Here is a 20173-nt window from a genome sequence, read left to right as displayed (position 1 = left end):
ATTTCAAGGGTCATTTTGAATATTAAAAATTACCAAGGATATGAATTTTTTTTGTATATATACATGTTGTATTAAAAAAATAATTTGTCGCTTTTTTATATTAGAGAACAAGTTTTTAAAAATACTAACAACATGGCTTTATTCTTTATATTTTATTGGAATGAAATTAAGAGTTAGGCAAAAATATATATTTACTTCAGAAAAAAATTAACTTTAAACTTTTGCGTTAAATTTGATCCATATAGTATTCATGTAAAATAAAAATAAAAATAACATATATATAGATATATATATATATACTAAAAATTTATTATGAAATTATTTATATTATTTTCATATTTTTATATACAGTTGAATGTCTATTTAAATTATTCTGCATAGATAATGATAACGAATTGAAATTAAATTGTTAATAATATTATTATTATGATAAAAAACGATAAAATAAAAAAGCTAGCCGCTAGTTTTGTTTTAGTGTGTTTTCTAAAATTATCTAGATTGAGCCTATAATGCCAGCTCCTTCCTTTTTTCCCCTTCATTACGCTAGATTCCATATTGCTAAACCCAAAACTGAAGCTAACCACAACCACTCACCTCCGTGTTGCGTGGCCTTCCTCTTCCTCCCCCTCTCCCTCTCCCTCTTCCGCCCTCTGCCACGTCACTGACTCACTGGTAATTTCCAATTTCTACGCTTTGGTGGAATATATATTTCTCTTTGATCAATGTTATCTCTGAAAGGTTAGCATGTTTTATATTGGTTGGGTTGGAATATATATACCAGTAGTGGGCAATAAAATTTCAATGTCATGAATTATTCCTGTGTTTAAAGATATTTTGGTTTTACATCGTGGTCTGTCCAGAAAAAGAGGACTATATTTCGGTTTATGCTAACTTCAAAGCTAAAAACTTACAAGGTTGAAAGGGCCAAATGTTGCTGCTTTTTCTAATTCTATATTTCCTTTGGTCTAATTTTGGTTGGCTGGAAGTTTGCTCGTTGAATTGACTGTGTCTGGATATGAACATTTGTTTTGGTGTAGTTTGGTGTTTTGATGTGAACTGTCTTATTGACATTTGATATTAAGCATTTGGGAGTGGCTACTGGCTTTACCCTGAGCCCTAAACCTTGGAATCCTTGGTTCCTTCATGAGTTCTTTCTTGATATCCAAACTTAGATTTACCCAATTACTGGTTTTCTCTTCTAAGTTTAATTTAATTTTAAAGGATATTTGCTTGTAAATTTCATATTGGTGCCACTCCTTTTTGAATTGAGTTAATTGTAACCAGTAAAAACTCATTGTTACTAAGTTGAAAACTTGAAATTCCCAGCAAACAAAATCAGAAGATGACATTGCAAGGTTTGAGTACGGTGGCACTAGCAATACGGCCTCCTAGTCCTCGATTCAAAGTAGACAGTGGTGGATCGAGGTTATTATATGGTGATCGAATTTCTTCTTATGGAGCATCAGCCAGCAGAATTAGAACCAAGTCAGTAAGATGTGCAGGTTTGGGAGAAAGCCGCCAAGGTTCCTTGGGCAATAACAATAGTGTTGTTTATGAGGGTATTTATGGCCCCTGGACTATTGAATCATCCGATGTTCGCGAGGTGTTACACTTTCTCCATTCAAATTCAGTGCAGATTAGCTAGGCTAACTCCATTGTAATTTACAGCTTAAAGCATTGTGTTTCGCTTATGCCATGTATGGCAGGTAATTTTGTACAGATCAGGACTGGTGACAGCTGCGGCATCATTTGTGATCGCGGCATCCGCTGCCTTTTTTCCGGATAGCTCATCACTAAGTGCTGTACTCAAGCAGAACCTGGATGCTTTTTATGTTATTGGCTCAGGTGGGTTGGGTTTATCATTACTTTTGATTCACATCTATGTCTCTGAGATCAAGCGCATCCTGCAAACATTGTGGGTGCTTGGCGTTATTGGATCAGCTACTGCTTACATCAACTTTGCACAACCAGCTCATGAGAGTCTGACACAGTATGTTTTGGAAAACCCATCTGCTGTTTGGCTTGTTGGTCCACTTTTTGCTGCGATGACAGGGTTGGTCTTCAAGGAAGGTCTTGCTATATTTGTTCTTTTGCATTGAATATTAATTTGAAGAAATTTATCTTTTTTAAACTTTTGTATTCTCTAAACAGGATTGTGCTATGGCAAGTTAGAAGCAGGAGTACTCACTTTTGTTATTCCTATTCTTCTTCTCGGTCATTTGGTATTCTTTTTTTAATCATCTATATAGTAATTTATTATACATTAAGTCCATAATCATGTTCTTTTTTAACTGATCATGGTTTTATGAATTAAAAAAATATTGTATTCACTAACTTTTTTTTTAGTTTTATATCAATCCTAGATAAATTATGCTTTAGTGGAAGCTTGATTATTCCATTGCATCTTTCTTTCTTTCCTTAGTCTATTTGACATGGGAATGATTACACGTTATTTATTTTTTCTCAATACTTTTGTTCCTTGCTTGTTACACATAGATAACTAAAAAGTTAAAAATTTGCAGTCTGGTTTGATGGATGATGGACCTAAATTATTTCTACTTGCTTCATGGATGACGCTTTTCGTGATATTTGCGGGAAGGAAGTTCACTCAGCCAATTAAGGTATATTTAGCATTATTTACTCTCTGAGTACTTAAATATAAGTTCATACCTGATTGCTGGCATTTACGTGAAGGATGATATTGGCGACAAGTCTGTTTTCATGTTCAATTCTCTTGAACAAGATGAAAAGGAGATCTTGCTTGAGAAATTACAACAGGACAAAACTCAATAGTGATGAGGCATCAACTGAATTATTACATTTTTTTTTTTGGATGACTATTAGGATAAATTTTGAGATGACGTAGCTCTATTAAGATGTGTTTTCATACTTTATACTCTCTGACTGCATCCTCAATACCTATAAATATTTGTATATATCAGAAAAGACAAGAATGTCCATTCAATTATGTATCTAAGTAAAATTATCAGAATCACGGTTTGAGTCTTTGTTTGTCGAATTGATTCTAGATAGTGCTAGTTCTATCAAAATTGGATTGAATTAAAGTAACTTAAATATTGTTGTACACTCATATTCTTTTAATATGATTTTATCTTTTTGAATTATTCATATTTAGATTCTATTTTCTGTTCATTTTCTTAGAATTTATCTTTATCACGAGTAGAAAGTTACTAATTTTCACTCTTTCATTATTACAACTAATCAAAACAAAAAAAACACAAAATTAACATAATTTAAAAATAATTACTCGTTCTCATACATATTTCCCAATTGTACATAAATATAGAATAAGAAAGAAGAAATCATGTGATTTTTTTTATTTTGTTTTGTTTTTTTTTTCTATTTTTTAATAATGAGTGTTTTTTTATATTTTATGTAAAATTTTAATATGCATGTGAATGCTTATCTAAAAGTAATGCATATGTTTAAAAAAGTTTGTATGGTATCAATTGAGTACTATGAGACTTAGAATGAATAATGCTTCTAATATATCTAGAAAAAGCATAATATTAAAAAAAAAGTTTTTCATTCAATTATGTATCTAAGTAAAATTATAGAAACATCATCCGAGTCTCTAGTTACAAACTTGATTTTAAATAGTGCTAATTCTATCAGTATTGGTTGGAAGTAAATTAACTTAAGTATGATCATATACTTATATTTTTTTAATATAATTTTATTATTTTAAATTATTTATATTTAGATTCTATTATCTATTAATTTTCTTGAGTTTTTCTTTATCTAAGAGCTTTTAAAGCAATAGAAAGTTACAAATTTTCACTCCTTTTATTATTGTAAATTAGTCAAAACTAAAAACACAAAATTAACCTAAGTTAGGAGACTACCTCTTAAATGAGTATGGGGAGACTATGCCATACTCATTTTTTTTTTTTACCAAAGATAGTGTGTTCTTTTTTGTGTGTGTTTTATGTACAATTTTAATATGTATGTGAATACCTACTTAAAAATAATGTATATATTTAAAAGAGTTTGTGTGCTATCAATTAAGTACTATATCAAAAATCAGCATGTGATGATGATGTCTTTATGACATGGAGAGGCATGCATGGTAATAGCACATGAACACTGTTATGATGTAACTCTTATGGAGTTGCAAGCGTTTCATTTTCTGTGTTTGGCATGAAAATTAATCAGTATTTTTTTATCATTACCCAAATTAATCAAGTTTAATTAGTTTGTTATGGTATGTGAATTATTAAGAGGTGAATAATTCAAGTATTATTATGTTTTTGCAGTGTTGTATTTCTGCGAGATTTCTTTTATTGTATATCCAAGGTAAACTTTCAGTTTAGCAGAGATGGTATGAAATAAGGAAGAAATGAATGGTAACTGAGTATCACCAAAAAAAAAAGAAAATATGATGTCAAGAAGAGTTGAACAAAATTTATGTGAATATTAAGTAATAGTCATAGATTATTGACTGGATTTTTTTATAAATAAATAAATAAAATTTTTTATTTATTAATATTTTTACATTATTTTAAAATACGATAAAAATATTTAAATATATATTTTTAATGAAGTGTTTTAAAAATTGAATTTTAACGTATTGAAAAAAACCTTGTCACCTTACCACTCTATCACAGTTACATCATAAATAGCATCCATGTGTTACATATTACCATGAGCATCGTTATATTACCATGGGCATCGTTATTATTCCAATCTATCATGTCAGGACATATCACATATGTTAACTTTTCTAATCAGCACCATATAATTTTCTTAATATTAAAATATTTTATCATGTTATTTATACTCTTCAGTATTGACATTCACAAACTAGGCATCAACTCATGTGAATGCCTACCTAAGAGTAATGTGTATGTTTAGAAGAGTTTGTCTGCTATCAAATGAATAGTGCTTCTAATACGCCAAGAAAAATCATAATAATAAAATATTGTATCATCTTTTTCGTACTCGTGTTATGGATGTTCACACACTTCAACGGTGCTAAGGCATCACACTATGTGAATGCCTACCTAAAAATAATGCATATGTTTAGAAAAGTTTATGTGTTATCAATTTAAGTACCGTAAAACTTGGAATAAACAATACTCCTAATACACCTGGAAAAATCATAATATTAAAATATTGTGCTCGTATTGTTTGCACTTTTTACTGTTAACATTTATACACGTCATCACATGTTGCATGATATTTTTGTAATCTACAAATTAAAAGTAAAAAATTTTCAACATCTATGGTACAATTTACTCTATACTATAATAATTTATTATGATGCAAAGTACTTAAATAGAAGTTGATATTTGATTGCTAAATCTTTTATTTGTACGAAGGATGATATTCATGATATGTATATTTTTATGTTCAATTTTTTTAAATAAGATGAAGAGAAGACATTGTTTGACAAATTACACCAGGACAAAATTTAATAGTGTTAGGGTATCAGGGTATCAGCTATATTTATTGTATACTCTTTTTTTCATGACTACTATATTTATAAAGAGATAAATTTTGAGACGATAACAACACTGTTGAAATGTTGTTTTTGTGTGCCTTCATTTCCTATAAATATTTTGTATATAAAAATATCTATCTAAGTAAAATTTTCAAAATCACCATTTTAAGTCTCTATTTGCATAATTGATTTTAGATAGTGCTAATTTTATTGAAATTGTTTTGAAATAAAGTAACTAAATATGATCATATATTCGTATTCATTTAATATAATTTTATTTTTTTTTTCGATTATCTGTATTTAAATTTTATTATATATATATTTTTTTTTATCTTTTATCATAACTCTAAACTAATAGAAAGTTTTTTTTTTGAAAGAGAAAGCTCAACATCGAAATGGAACAAACAAGACAAGGAAAACTAAACAAATAAGTAATTCCTAAATTATCTTCGGCATAGCCATCAACAACCTGAGTTACTTACCACACCATTTCTTAGCATATAAAAATGTTTGAGTCACACAATTTTCAACTCCTGTTGTCTTATTTTAAAAAATACCATCATTACTTTCATTGTCACAAATTAATCAACACAAAATTAACCTAAATTAAGAGTAGTATATATATATATATATATATATAGATATATATATATATGAAGAGTTTGTGTGCTATCAATTTACTAAATTGAGTACTATGAGATTTGGAATGAATAATATCAACAATACACCTGCAGGAAGCATAATATTAAAATATTACATTTCTTTTTGAATTTGGTTTGCCTTCTCAATGCTCGTCTTATTGTTCAACATCATCACAAATCATCATTCATCATATACATCATCAGTCATCATGGCTAAACTTAAACACATCATCAATGCAAAATTCTTATACTTTTCAGTGCTAAACTTTCACACACATAATCACATACGGCATGACGTATTTGCAATTTACAAATTAGAAGTAAAAAACATTCAACATCCATTGTACTTATATTTTTGGTCTTTGATACTGTCTGTACAAAATTTATATTGTTTGCATGAAGATGATATTGACAATAAATTTATCTGTTTTTCATGTTCAATTCTCCTAAACAAGATGAAAAAGAGACATTGCTTGAGACATTCTAACAGGACAAAATTTACTAGTGTTAAGCTATGAAGCACAGACATGGACACGGACACGGGACACGACACGACACACGATAAGACGACACGCGAATTCTAAAAAGTTGTCAGATACGGGGACACGCATATATTAATGATATAATATATTTATTAAATAGAGATATTTTCAAAAACAACCATATGATATGCATTTCTTCCTAAAGTGTATAGGTATTTAAAAGATAAAATCCTAAACTCCTATGTCTTAATAGAGATAGTAAGAATTTTGTACATCACATGTACACAAAAAAAAAGTTATCTAAAGTCATATTATTTCTCCATCATATATGGTTGATATCTTCATCGTTAGAAAAAGTCACTCTTTCCAACTCCGGTTTATCAAGAGAAAGGTGAGCAACTTCAAGAACACCATTTTCTTCATCAATTGGTGAAAAAGCATCTCCAACAATATCCCACATCATAGTTTCTCCTTTATTGTATTGTGGAGTTTTTCTTGAAAGAAGACGAAGATTAGTGTGGACAAATACTAAATTTTCTGCACGTTTAGGCTTAACTTCAACTTGTTTCTTTTTAGGGAATGGATAAAAGAATATGTGCTCCAATTCCTTTCACAACAAGAAGATGAAGATGGTTTCCCTAGTAGCCTAAGAGCAATTGGTTGAAGAAATTTTACTTTACCACCATGAATTAGCCACCAAGACTTTGCATCAATTATGCCTCTATCATTCAAAGAGTCATAATCATCAAAGACACCTCTACCATCAGAAAAAGCTTGCAAATTCAATGTTTACCTTTCTCCTCTCTTATTCATTAGGAAAATACCTCTTCAAGCATTTAACTCTCTCATTAGTGATCTCAATATCTTGATGAGGAGAAACTCGTGTAGGATCTTCTCTCAACCATTGGTGGCTATAATACCTATATAATTAGTGTTTAAGCAGAAATTAATAATGATTCAATTATCTTCACCTATAAATAAAAGTTATAAACAATAAATGTAAAAAGTTACCTTGGATTCAATGAATGTGCTAAACAATAAAGAGGTGTGCTATTTTTTGTCCATCTTTGAACTAATATTGAGTGCACAACATTGTAGAAGGACGATGACTCTTGTTCATCTTTTCTTTCATAGAGATATATAGCACTTTTTACTTTCTTGATCATTGAATCCCACATCTTATGGACCAAATGAAGAGTAGGTGCATCCGTGTCTGTACTTCTTAAAATATCATAAATAGGATTTGTGAAAGCAAAAATATAATCAATTTTTTGCCACCAATTTTCACTCAAAATCTTTTCTGTAACAAGCTCAGCTTTGCCAATATTATCTTCCTTGTATGAAGATCACTTCTCACTTATAACCATCTCTTTGAGGCCTTGCTTTAACAACCTAAATCTTTTGAGCATCACAATAGTAGAAGCAAATCGAGTAGGAGCAACATTAAGCAACTTTAGTGTATTAAATTCATTGAAAATAGATAACCTCATATGATGATTAACAATGAAATTTTTTATAAAAGAAGCATCTTCAGCAATTTGAGTAATCCATGAGCATTCTTGATAAACAAAATTATTCTTCTCTGTATTCTTAGCTGCACAAATGTCCTTTAAAGCAAGGTTGAGAGTATGAACAACACAAGGAGTCCAATAAACAGATGGAAATTTAGCTTCAATCAATAAACCAACCACTTTACAAACCGGCGCATTATCAGTCACAATCTGCACTACATTTGAGAGACCGACTTCTCTTATCACATCTCTTATTTGCTTTGCAACATAATCCTTGTCTTTGATCTCATCTGAACAATCTACAACTTTCAAAAATATAGGCCCACTTTCAGTTATAGCCATAAAATATAGGCCCACTTTTATTGCAAGCTTTTGTGCTATTTCCAAGCCCCATGCCATATATGTGTCACAAACTATGCTTGTGATTCTGTTACTCCCAACATCCCTGGAATTAATGTCCCTTATAAGCATTTCAAGATCACTAGGTATGGTTCTCACCATTGAAGCAATTAAACCAGCCACGTCACTTCTATCATCTTCAGGTCCTAACTCCTAACCCATCAGGAAGTGAGACTAGCTCCACTTCTGAACCATCAAGAGTAACCTTACCGTTCATTGTAAAAAGAACTCTCTTGTGGTTGAACTCAGTGTTCACAAAGGTAACTTTGCAGCCATGTTGAACTAGTTTGTGTTCTAAGTGCATTAAAGGGTTCACATGCCCTTGTGCTGGAAATGGCAGAACTAGAACATGTTTCAAACCCATCTTTCTTATTATATATGCTAAAAAACACATTAACAATCAATACAGCTTTTTTTCCTCTTGTCTTTCTTCTGTGTCTTTCTATTACTTTCTGGTTTCTAATCTTTTCATAGCAGCCAGTAAAAAATTCTAAAAGAAATCTCTAACAATACCTAATTTCAGAAGCATAAAACAAAACAAAACCCAACCGAAGAGATGCACAGAACAAAATAGAAATCCAGAATCAAATGGAAGCACAAAACTGACAAAACAAATCAGAACCAAAGAGAAGCACAGAGGCCAGAGCAAAATAGAAATACAGAACCAGAAATTGATTGATGTAAAAATAAACATTCTCTCTTACTTGAAATGGAGGATGCAGAAGAGCACGGCGAAAGAGCACGGAGGAAGAGCACGAGAGCAGGGCAACGGTCACGGTAGAAGTGGTGACCAGGGAGGCAACGAACACGACAGCGAGAACTGGAGCAATGACGACAATAAGTGGTGGCTGGAGAAGCAGTGAATGGCAGTGAACAGCGATAACAAGCACCGCAGAAGAAGTGGCGGCAGTGAAGAGGAGATGTTGAGATTAAGAGTGAGTGGGTGTGGAGAGGGACAACGAACATCCACGGCGATGACGACCGGAGGTGGCGGTGATGACTAGAGGTGGCGGTAGATTGGCGGTGAGGAGAGGGTGAGTGGGTTTGGAGCCACTGAGCCAGAGATGGGTTTGGGGGTGGAGGTGGAAAGTTAGGTTTTTAACTTTTGTTAAAGTGAAAGGGCAAAACTGAGGAGAACTTTCCGAAATGTTATTGGGCCGTGTCCGTCCGTGTCTGGGTCGTGTTCGGTTGGTTTTTTTGTTTTTTTGGACAGGACACGTTTGGACACGAGAGACACGTGTGTCGAACGAGTGTCTCTGTGCGTCATGTTCGAAATGTGTCTGACACGCCGACACGACAATTAAACAAAGTGTTCGTGCTTCATAGGTGTTAAGATATCAGTTGTACCAGTATTTTTTTTGGATGACTGTCATATCTATATGGGAATGAATTTTGAGATGATGATAGCTCTGTTAAGATGTACCTTTGTATCTTTTGGCTGTGTCTTTAATTCCTAAAAATATTTGTATATATCAAACAGAGTATGTTTTCTCATTCAATCATCTATCCAAGTAAAATTATCAGAATCTCCATTTGAGTCTCTATTTGTATTTAGATTCAATTACATATTAATTTTCTTTTTATTTTTATCATAACTCTAAACTAATAGAAAGTTACAAATTTTCACTCTTTTCATCATTACAAACTAAGCAACACAAAAAAACACAAAATTAACATGAGTTAAAAGTAATGTATATATTAAAAGATTTTGTATGCTATCAATTGACTGAATTGAGTACTATGGGATTTTGAATGAATAATATTAACAATACACCTACAAGAAGCATAATATTAAAATACAATTTTGTTAGGTAGACAATGACTTTTGTGAACAATATGATCAATGGGCTCTAGAGTTGACCCAATAAAGTAAAAAAATACTCTACCCCCAAATTACCTACTAAACCCTAAGATTAGGATAACCATCCGCACACCTAGTGAATTGAACATCCAGCCATTGTTAACTGTGTATGAGTAAATCGAATCAAAAGGAATAACCACCATCCAACTAAGAATTAACATAATCATCTGCATACCTATTGAATTAAACATCCGATATATCCATCGTTCACATTGTTTAGTATTCTCATTGTCTCCTTATACTTTTCCATTAAGGAAATATTACATTTTCCTTGGATTTGGTTTGCCTTTTCAATGCTCATTTTGTTGTTCAACATCACACAAATCATCATCCATCACATACATCATTACTGCTAAACTTTCACACATCATCATTGCTAAACTCTTATATTCTTCAATGCTAAACTTTCACACACATCATCACACACTACATGACGTACTTGCAATCTACAAATTAGAAGTAGAAAAAGTCCATCATACTACTTATGCTTCTCGTCTTTGATACATGAACCAATCTATAGTATAAAATTTACTCAATACTATAATAATTTATTGTGATGCAAAGTATTTCAATAGAAGTTAATATTTGATTGCTAACTCTTCTATTTGCATGAAGGATGATATTAGAGACAAGTCTATTTTCATATTTAATTCTCTTAGACAAGATGAAAAAGAGGCATTGCTTGAGAAATTACAACAGGGCAAAATTCAATAATGTTAAAGTATTAGTTGTACTATGATATACTCTTTTTTGAATGACTGACATATTTATATGAGGATAAATTTATTTTAAAATGATAATAACTCTATTAAAATGTGTCTTCTTCATATCTTTTAACGGTGCCCTCAATTCCTATAAATATTTTTATGGGTTTATCTATATTGTGTCCTAAGGGTACTTGTTAAAATTATAAATTAAAAAAATTTTATTGGGAATACAAAAATTTAAGTTTTTAATGCATTTGTTTTGTATTTATTAAATGAAAAATTTAAAATCTTTTACTAATGATAAATTTATCCGGAAACAGGAATACATGTTAGCCTTTTTTTTATGTGGACACAAAGGGAGTCACAGACCCCAAAGGCAGAAAAGAAACAAAAAATACAAAGATAAGTTAACCACCTCCCCTCAAACAAAGGGCACCAGTACTATCCACATAGTAAGAGAGCATGAACGGTCTCTGGGGGAGGAAAGTCAAAGATATGAAGACCAAAGGGGAGGCATTGGCCTTTCTTGGCAAGAAGATCAACTACTACATTAGCATCACAAAGAGAATGGTTCCAGGAGACATGATTCATGTATTTTGTCAGCACCTTAATATCATCTAATAGGGGAAAACATGGGTGGTATCTTGGGCAACCATCCTTTATAAAGCTGATAACCATCATAGAATCAAACTCGATTGCAATACTAGTAAACCATTGTCAATAGCAATTTGCATACCCTTAATAACACACCACAATTCTGCATACATAATAGAGCATCTACCAAGGTTGCAAGAAAATTTTTTGACAAATCTACCAAGGTTGTCACGTAACACACCACCACAAGCAACATTTCCGTTGTGAGAGAAAAAAGACCCATCCACATTTACCTTAATGTAATTTTCAGCAGGGAAAACCAACGAATTAAGACGTCAGAGTTAGTGTGGTTCTTCCTTACCGTAGACTTTCATCAAGACTTCAATGGATTATCTACTACGAGCCTTGATTGCTTCAGCTATATTCACCGGGTGCAAGATAGCACCTTCGAAGATTAACTTGTTTCTGGCGAATCATAAAGAAGAAATCGCCATACCAAAGTGGCTTGGCCAATCACTAGGGCTAGAGAGGTTGCTCATCAACCAATTTCTCCTATCTAATCTGAAAAATTCCTAACCTGAGATTGTGAATTTAGAATTCTCCAAACTTCCACTGCAAATGAGCATTTGCGGAGCACATGAAGTGAGGTTTCATTGTTATGGTTGCAGCGGGGATAGCTTGAATTTAGGGTCATATGTCTCCTCTTCCTTTCAGCATTAGTCAAGATTGTATCATGGGCGACAAGCTAGAGAAAAAATCTTCTTCTTTCTAGCCCTTTCCATCTCAAAACAAGGTTGAACAAGTGATGACTAGTACCGTCTTCTCCTTTTTTTGCTTAATAGGCTGTTTTCAGGTTGAAAGCACCATCTAGAGAGGCAGCCCATGCAATGTGATCCTCTCGTTTCCAAGGAGAAGGCTGAAACAAGGAAACAATCATTCACACCACTGGTTCTGGCAACCATTCCTTTAGTTTGTTAACGTCCCAAGCTCCTGAAACCGTTAATGAAGTGCCCGATATTTTGGTTAGTTACCCAAGGGACTTTTCTATCAAGACGCCAAATATTGGACACCCATTGATGTTCCCAAAAATTGATGCATGACCCATCTCCGATATAACAGATGGAGTTATCTTCAATATCTTTTCAAGAGGAGCAAATGCCTTTCCATAGATTAGAATCATTTTGCCTCCTATTAACATTAGGAATAATATTATTCTCACACCGATATTTCGCTCTAAGCACCCTGGTCCAAAGGGAGTCCTTCCTCTCAATAAGACCCCATCCCGCTTTCATCATATATGCATAGTTCATGTCTTTTGCATGGCAAACTCCTAATCCACCAGCCCTTTTTGGGTTACCCACAGTTTTCCAATTTAAAAGATGGAATTTTTTGAATTATCTGTTTCCCTCCAAATAAAGTCCCTGCATTTACGATCAATAAAATTACAAGTAGAAACAGGTAGAACAGTAGTTTGCATTATATAATTAGGAATAGAAGAAAGGACATATCTCACCAAGGTTGTTCTTCCATCTAGAGATAGAAAGGTAGCTTTTCAATTATTAAGTCTTGCATTAATCTTTGATTCAATCTTCTTGTAGGTATTCCTTGTGACTCTAGAGTGAATAAGACGAACACCAAGATATTTTCCCAGATTCTCAATTCTCCTGAATTCCAAAAAGTCACTAATTTTCTCCCGAACACTGTAACCCACATTATTCGAAAACAAAATTCTAGTCTTATCATTAATGATCTTCTATCCAGAAATCAAGTAGAAAGCATCCAAAACTTTCCTAACAATATTACCTTGACCCAAATCTGCTTCCATAAAAAGAATAAGATTATCAGCAAAGTAAAGATGGGATAAATTAGGACTATCCTTATTAAGACGGACCAGTCTCCAAAATTTGTGCTCTACAGCCGCATTAATGAGTTGGGATAACCTTTTCATGCGTAGAACGAAAATATACGGGGAGATAGGATCTCCCTAGAGGATGTCTCTAGAGGGAGATAAGTCATCAAGCGCTTCACCATTCCAAAAAAACTCTCATTTTCAAAGTTGAGATACAGTAATAGATTAAATTGACTATGTGCTCCAGAACACCGATGTCTTCCAGGGTATCTTTGATAAAGAACCACTCCAGTCTATCATAGACTTTTTCACACAGATTGTCCTTGTCTTACTTCCATATGCATCATCAGAGAACTGCGAGTAATAATATCCATAGTCCAACAATCATTACTCCACAAGCACCAAATACTATCGGAAAACCCTCTAGCATCCTCATTGAAAAATTTGTCAAACCTCAATCTCTCACAAATAGATCTCCCAGGATCATCACTAATGTGAGTTTCCAACAAGATACAAAAACTAGCACGATATTCCCTTCTGATATCTTTGATTAGAGTAGGAAAAGTTTTTTTTCCCTACTCCTCCACAATTCCACACTATAAGATTTATCATAACCACAGAAGAAGAACAGGATATAAACATACCCCAAATCAATCTTGAGCACGAGACCCAAAAGCCAGAGCAGGTGCATTCACTATATCGTGGTCTCCATAACTTGAATTATTGCTTGTGGTGTTCCTAGCATGCAGAGTCACTAATTTCCTCCCGAACATTGTAACCCACATTATTCAAAAACAAAATTCTAGTCTTATCATTAATGATCTTCTATCCAGAACTCAAGTAGAAAGCATCCAAAACTTTTCTAATAATATTAGCTTGACCCAAATCCGCTTCCGTAAAAAGAATAAGATTATCAGCAAAGCAAAGATGGGATAAATTAGGACTATCCTTATTAAGACGGATCGGTCTCCAAAATTTGTGCTCTACAGCCGCATTAATGAGTTGGGATAACCTTCTCATGCGTAGAACGAAAATATACGGGGAGATAGGATCTCCCTAGCAGATGTCTCTAGAGGGAGAAAATTCATCAAGTGCTTCACCATTCCAAAAAATTCTCATTTTCACAGTTGAGATACAGTAATAGATTAAATTGATTATGTGCTCTAGAACACCGATGTGTTCCAGGGTATCTTTGATAAAGAACCACTTCAGTCTATCATAGGCTTTTTCATACAGATTGTCCTTGTCTTACTTCCATATGCACCATCTTAGAACTGCAAGGGATAATATCCACAAGCCAACAATCATTACTCCACAAGCACCAAATACCATCGGAAAACCCTCTAGCATCCTCATTGAAAAAGTTGTCAAACCTCAATCTCTCACAAATAGATCTTCCAGGATCATCACTAATGTGAGTTTCCAACAAGATGCAAAAACTAGCACGATATTCCCTTCTGATATCTTTGATTAGAGTAGGAAAATTTTTTTCCCCTACTCCTCCACAATTCCACACTATATTCATCATAACCACAGAAGAAGAACATGATATAAACATATCCCAAATCAATCTTGGGCACGAGACCCAGAAGCCAGAGCAGGTACATCCACTATATCGTGGTCTCCATTACTTGAATTATTGCTTGTGGTGTTCCTAGCATGCAGAGTCACTAATTTTCTCCCGAACACTGTAACCTACATTATTCGAAAACAAAATTCTAGTCTTATCATTAATGATTTTCTATCCAGAACTCAAGTAGAAAGCATCCAAAACTTTCCTAATAGTATTAGCTTGACCCAAATTCGCTTCCGTAAAAAGAATAAGATTATCAGCAAAGCAAAAATGGGATAAATCAGGACTATCCTTATTAAGACGGATTGGTCTCCAAAATTTGTGATCTACAGCCGCATTAATGAGTTGGGATAACCTTTTCATGCATAGAACAAAAATATACGGGGAGATAGGATCTCCCTAGCGGATGTCTCTAGAGGGAGAAAATTCATCAAGTGCTTCACCATTCCAAAAAACTCTCATTTTCATAGTTGAGATACAGTAATAGATTAAATTGACTATGTGCTCCAGAACACCGATGTCTTCCAGGGTATCTTTGATAAAGGACCACTTCAGTCTATCATAGACTTTTTCACACACATTGTCTTTGTCTTACTTCCATATGCACCATCTGAGAACTGCGAGAGATAATATCCACAGTCCAACAATCATTACTCCACAAGCACCAAATATCATCGGAAAACCCTCTAGCACCCTCATTGAAAAAGTTGTCAAACATCAATCTCTCACAAATAGATCTCCCAGGATCACCACTAATGTGGGTTTCCAACAAAATGCAAAAACTAGCACGATATTCCCCCTCTAATATCTTTGATTAGAGTAGGAAAAGTTTTTTCCCTGCTCCTCCACAATTCCACACTATAAGATTCATCATAACCACAGAAGAATAATAGGATATAAACATACCCCAAATCAATTTTGGGCACGAGACCCAGAAGCCAGAGCAGGTGCAACCACTATATCGTGGTCTCCATTACTTGAATTATTGCTTGTGGCGTTCCTAGTATGCAGAGAATTTCTATCCGGGGGTTTTTGCTTTGGCATTGAGCTTGTTGATTTTTCTGCCTAATCTCTTTAAGATTGCTCTTACTAGAAATAGGAACGAAAAATCCATCCTTTACAACATACTCCTCCAGGATTTTCTTCATTGCTTTCGAAGAATGCTATGATTCCATTTGCTCTTGTTGCAGTCTTCACATACTCGCAAATAGGGATGGAAACAGGCTAGGCAGCCTATCAGGAGCTTGCAGCCTGGCCTGTTATAAAATAGCACAGGCTTAATCTCTTATAAAAATCTTAATATGTTAATAGGCCAGGCCTAACCTCACTAATTAGCCTTATTGACCTGTCAGGCTTGCCTGTGCTTGTTAAAATATAATTAAATATATAAATAATTTTTTATTATTAACAAAATTATTAGATATTTTAAATTTATTATATGTATTATAAATACTTTTGTATATTTTAAATACTTTAAAAGTTTAAAAATTCTTATAAATTTACATATAAATATTTTTTTTTTTGTAAAAAAAATTTGTCAAGCTTTTAACAGGTTTCAGGCCAAGCCAAACTGAATAATAGGCCAAACTTAATACTTTAAAAAAAAGTCTATAGTAGGCTGCAGACCAAACCCAGGCCGACTAACTACATGACATGTCTGACATGTTAAGTGTAAAGCCTGGCTGGCCTGATCGGTTTCCACCCCTACTCGTGAGCATCTCATGTTCCATAGCCATAGTTTCAGGGTTCCTTGATGTTGAACGCTATTGATGGATATTTTTGGAGAGCTTTCGGGAACATTAGTCTTTTTTGTTGTTTCAGGGTTCCTTGGGGCTTTTGCTAAGAGTTCCTGGCCCATTCATGGTAATCTGCTTTTTCTTAGGAATTTGGGGATTCTTACCTGCACCAGGCCTTAAAATTTTTTGGGCCAACTGGGTATTTAGCCCATTTCCTTTAGGAGTATATTATAACTGGCCCACTTTGCATGGCCTCCTGATTCTCTTCGACGTGACTCCCGTTATCATGCTCATCAACCTCTCTCTCTCTTCATAAAGCACATTAAAACGTGATCATTTCTCAATTGATTGCACCATTTTATGATTCTCACTTTTTCGAATACATGAGATTCTTTTCCGTTAGCAGCGATTCTTTTTTCGATACTTACGCTTTCTGATTTTTTCCTTATTTGGCGTCTGAGCATCATCCATGGACCAAATTCCAGAGGGCTTTGGCTATATCTTGATCCTTGCACTCTAATCGGATCTTCTGTATTTGATTCTCCAGTCAAAATTAATGCATTTTGATCGCCCGGGTTGTTCCCTTCCACAGAAGTTCCTTCCTCATGATGGTCATCCTCCTCAATGATGTTTTCACTACAATCTTTCGACCTATGTCCGTAAAGACCACGCGTGAAGCAGATAAGATGGAGACCTTCATATTCAATATTCAATATTCAATATACTACCCAAAATAGATCGAGGAACCAACTTCTTAGTTAGATCGATTTTGATACAGATCCTGGTGAACCCCCCTCTGGAATGAATAGAGGTTAATTGCACGATCAATTTTAAGCATGGTTCCTATAACAGACACAACCCTCCATAGGAAATGTGGGTTATAGAGTTCAATAGGTAAGTTCGGGATCCGGATCCAAGCAGCAATCTTTTTAACCTCCTTTTCTGGTTCCAAAAAGAAAGGTCTCCACCTTTGAACAATCAGATAATGTCCGACAACCATCTACGGTCCTCCTGTGAGTGCATAGGAATAGTCCACTTCCTCTGAAAAATGAACCAAGAAAATAGTCAAAATTCATGTCTATCACATTAATCTTACCTTTCCTTACCAAATCCCTAGCAAGACATTGTTCCATGAAGCCGAGATTCACTATCTTCCCTAGAACCTTGACAATGAACAAGGCATGTCAAGACTTACATTACTCATTGAACTCTTCCTTCATCACCTTGATCTCAGGGCAAGGGTCAAAAGATTTCTCTTCTTTAGGAAGAGCATCCTCCTCCCTATACCAACGATCCTCCGGATTAGGTTTATTTTCAACAGGATCCATAGATTGTGGGCTTGAATCATTTTCCATAGGCCTTGGCGTCACCAGCAGGGAGTCTCTATACGAGACTCTTGGTTTTGGCGAGGTAGTAGAGTCAAACTCCAACGAGAGATCCATATTATCTCCCGGTTGATTTAAGTCAACATCGCAGATTTTGACTTTTTTGGTGTTTCATTGCATCAGGTCATCTTTTTCGAATGAAATCATAGCAGAGCTCTCACGTGTCTCTATTGTGATAGATCATATATAAATCGGAAACTTTTTCAAAGGCTCGGATTTGTTTAGTTAAGATTTAAAGAATACTTCAAAAGCAATGCGAAATTAAGTAATCAAAGTTCAATTTTCTTTAAAATCTGCTAAAAATCCTCCAAGAGTACTTCTTTGACCAAACCGCAAAACATAAGTCTCCTCATGTTTAAATCAAACTTAAAACATAAGCTTTTCTTAAAAGATTAAACTTGAATCACCTGTTTCTTAATAAATCAAGAACCAAACAATAGAACCTCTCGAATCCAATCCTTTTCTAAATCATACTTGAAAACAAAATCTTGAATTTCATAAAATTTTAGCAGTATCTCCCCTAAAACTTGGACTTTGCCACCCGTTTCGGGTCCCAACCAAACCAGTATACAATCCCTTCCACGGGTTCAAAACTAAATCAGTTTAAAATCAGACTAATTTCAAAAATTTCATATCCTTCTTATAATTCAAGAAACCCGCAACCTCTTAATTGAGTATGGAGAGACTATGCCATTTGAGCTATTGCTTCTTGGCATATATATTATTATATGTTAGCTAAATCCTATTTTTATATATCAAAAAGGGTGTGTTTTCACATTCATTTATGTATTTAAATAAAATTAGCAGAATATATGTGCATTAAAGACATTGGCTAAGGTTGCAATGCATTTTTTGTGGGATCTTGCATGATTGGTTATTCCCAACTAACTATATTAATTGGATGAGATTTTTTCCCCACTTTCTCCTCTAAACTGAAATATAGAAATTAGAAACAAAATTACTTAATTTTTTGTCGAATTAAGGGATGTAAAAGTAATCCGTTAGCATATACGATACTCTGAATGAACTTTAATTTGCTTCCAATATATATGAATTTGTGTGACAGCCAGTATATACCGCTTGGTCAAATAAAGCATCTTTTATGAATTTGGTGTTCTTTCTTAAATGTTAAATGTATCGTAACAATTTGAAACCTATTTTAGCAAATCCTTATTAAAACATGCAACTATGCAAGTTTCCTTTGTTTTCCATGAGTGCGTGTCCCTCTCTGTGTATGTGTTATAGTAATGCCATGAAAGGGACAGAACCTTGAGAAAATAAAACATTTAATATCTTCTGTTGGTTGCAGTTATTTACTGTAGATTTCTTTTGCTTTCGGTGTTTGTTGTTCTTGATGTAAATTGGTCTAAAGGGAATTGGAAAAAAAAAAAAAACAACAAACTATGGTTGGAGAGGTTTAATTTGTTTCTTCTTGGTTCTGAACAGTACTTATGATGCATTAGATTAGGAAGTTTTGACCTATGTATATACAAGGGTTTAATTAATTACTATGTTGATGCTTGTAGCACCCGCCTCTGTTTTAATTCGTTTAATTAATTGATATCAAGCTAAGTAGTCAATAATTTAATTATATTTGCTCCTTTTATAAAATTCCTATCACTTTAAGAATCAAATTCATTCGTAACTTAATTAATGTATTTGTACCGAATTTTCTAACTGATAGATATCATGAAATGAATAGAGTAATTGGTTATTGTTCGGTGGGTGATGTTCATTAAAGCAGTGTCACCAAACCTGTGTTTGTGATCTTAAAATAACACATCAGACCAAAGGACAGAAAAATCATATGTCTTTTGCAAACATCACGTAATAATATGATCCAAAATTTTTAACACTGAGTTGAGAATGCTTAAGCTCTTGCTCTTGAATAATCATGATCATCATTTAACAGACTAAAACAGAGAAACTGTTAGTAGTAATATAATTTCAATTTTCAAACCCAGAGGCAAT

The 20173-nt window shown here is 33.6% G+C and overlaps 1 protein-coding gene and 1 pseudogene across 2 annotated transcripts; one reads left to right on the top strand and one right to left on the bottom strand.

Annotated features, from left to right (window-relative positions):
* The first annotated feature begins 462 nt into the window (after positions 1-462).
* On the top strand, positions 463-2992 carry LOC107606144 (integral membrane family protein). 2 transcript variants are annotated; one of them, XM_088493519.1, is made up of 7 exons: positions 469-672; positions 1327-1603; positions 1707-1845; positions 1972-2070; positions 2152-2222; positions 2523-2621; positions 2695-2992. In XM_088493519.1, exons 2-7 carry the CDS (start codon positions 1343-1345, stop codon positions 2791-2793), a joined length of 768 nt encoding a protein of 255 aa, XP_088349645.1. In that variant the 5' UTR covers positions 469-672; positions 1327-1342; the 3' UTR covers positions 2794-2992. The 2 variants fall into 2 exon arrangements, with proteins under 2 accessions (XP_016163618.1, XP_088349645.1); XM_016308132.3 differs by having other exon boundaries at positions 463-672; positions 1707-2070.
* Positions 2993-6909: 3917 nt separating this feature from the next.
* Positions 6910-8599, bottom strand: LOC148554312 (uncharacterized; annotated as a pseudogene).
* Positions 8600-20173: the final 11574 nt, after the last annotated feature.

The sequence above is a fragment of the Arachis ipaensis genome, chromosome B7 (genome assembly GCF_059453495.1).
Source record: "Arachis ipaensis isolate K30076 ecotype BB chromosome B7, ASM5945349v1, whole genome shotgun sequence".
Taxonomy (NCBI): domain Eukaryota; kingdom Viridiplantae; phylum Streptophyta; class Magnoliopsida; order Fabales; family Fabaceae; genus Arachis; species Arachis ipaensis.
This window is presented reverse-complemented; position numbering and strand designations above follow the sequence as displayed.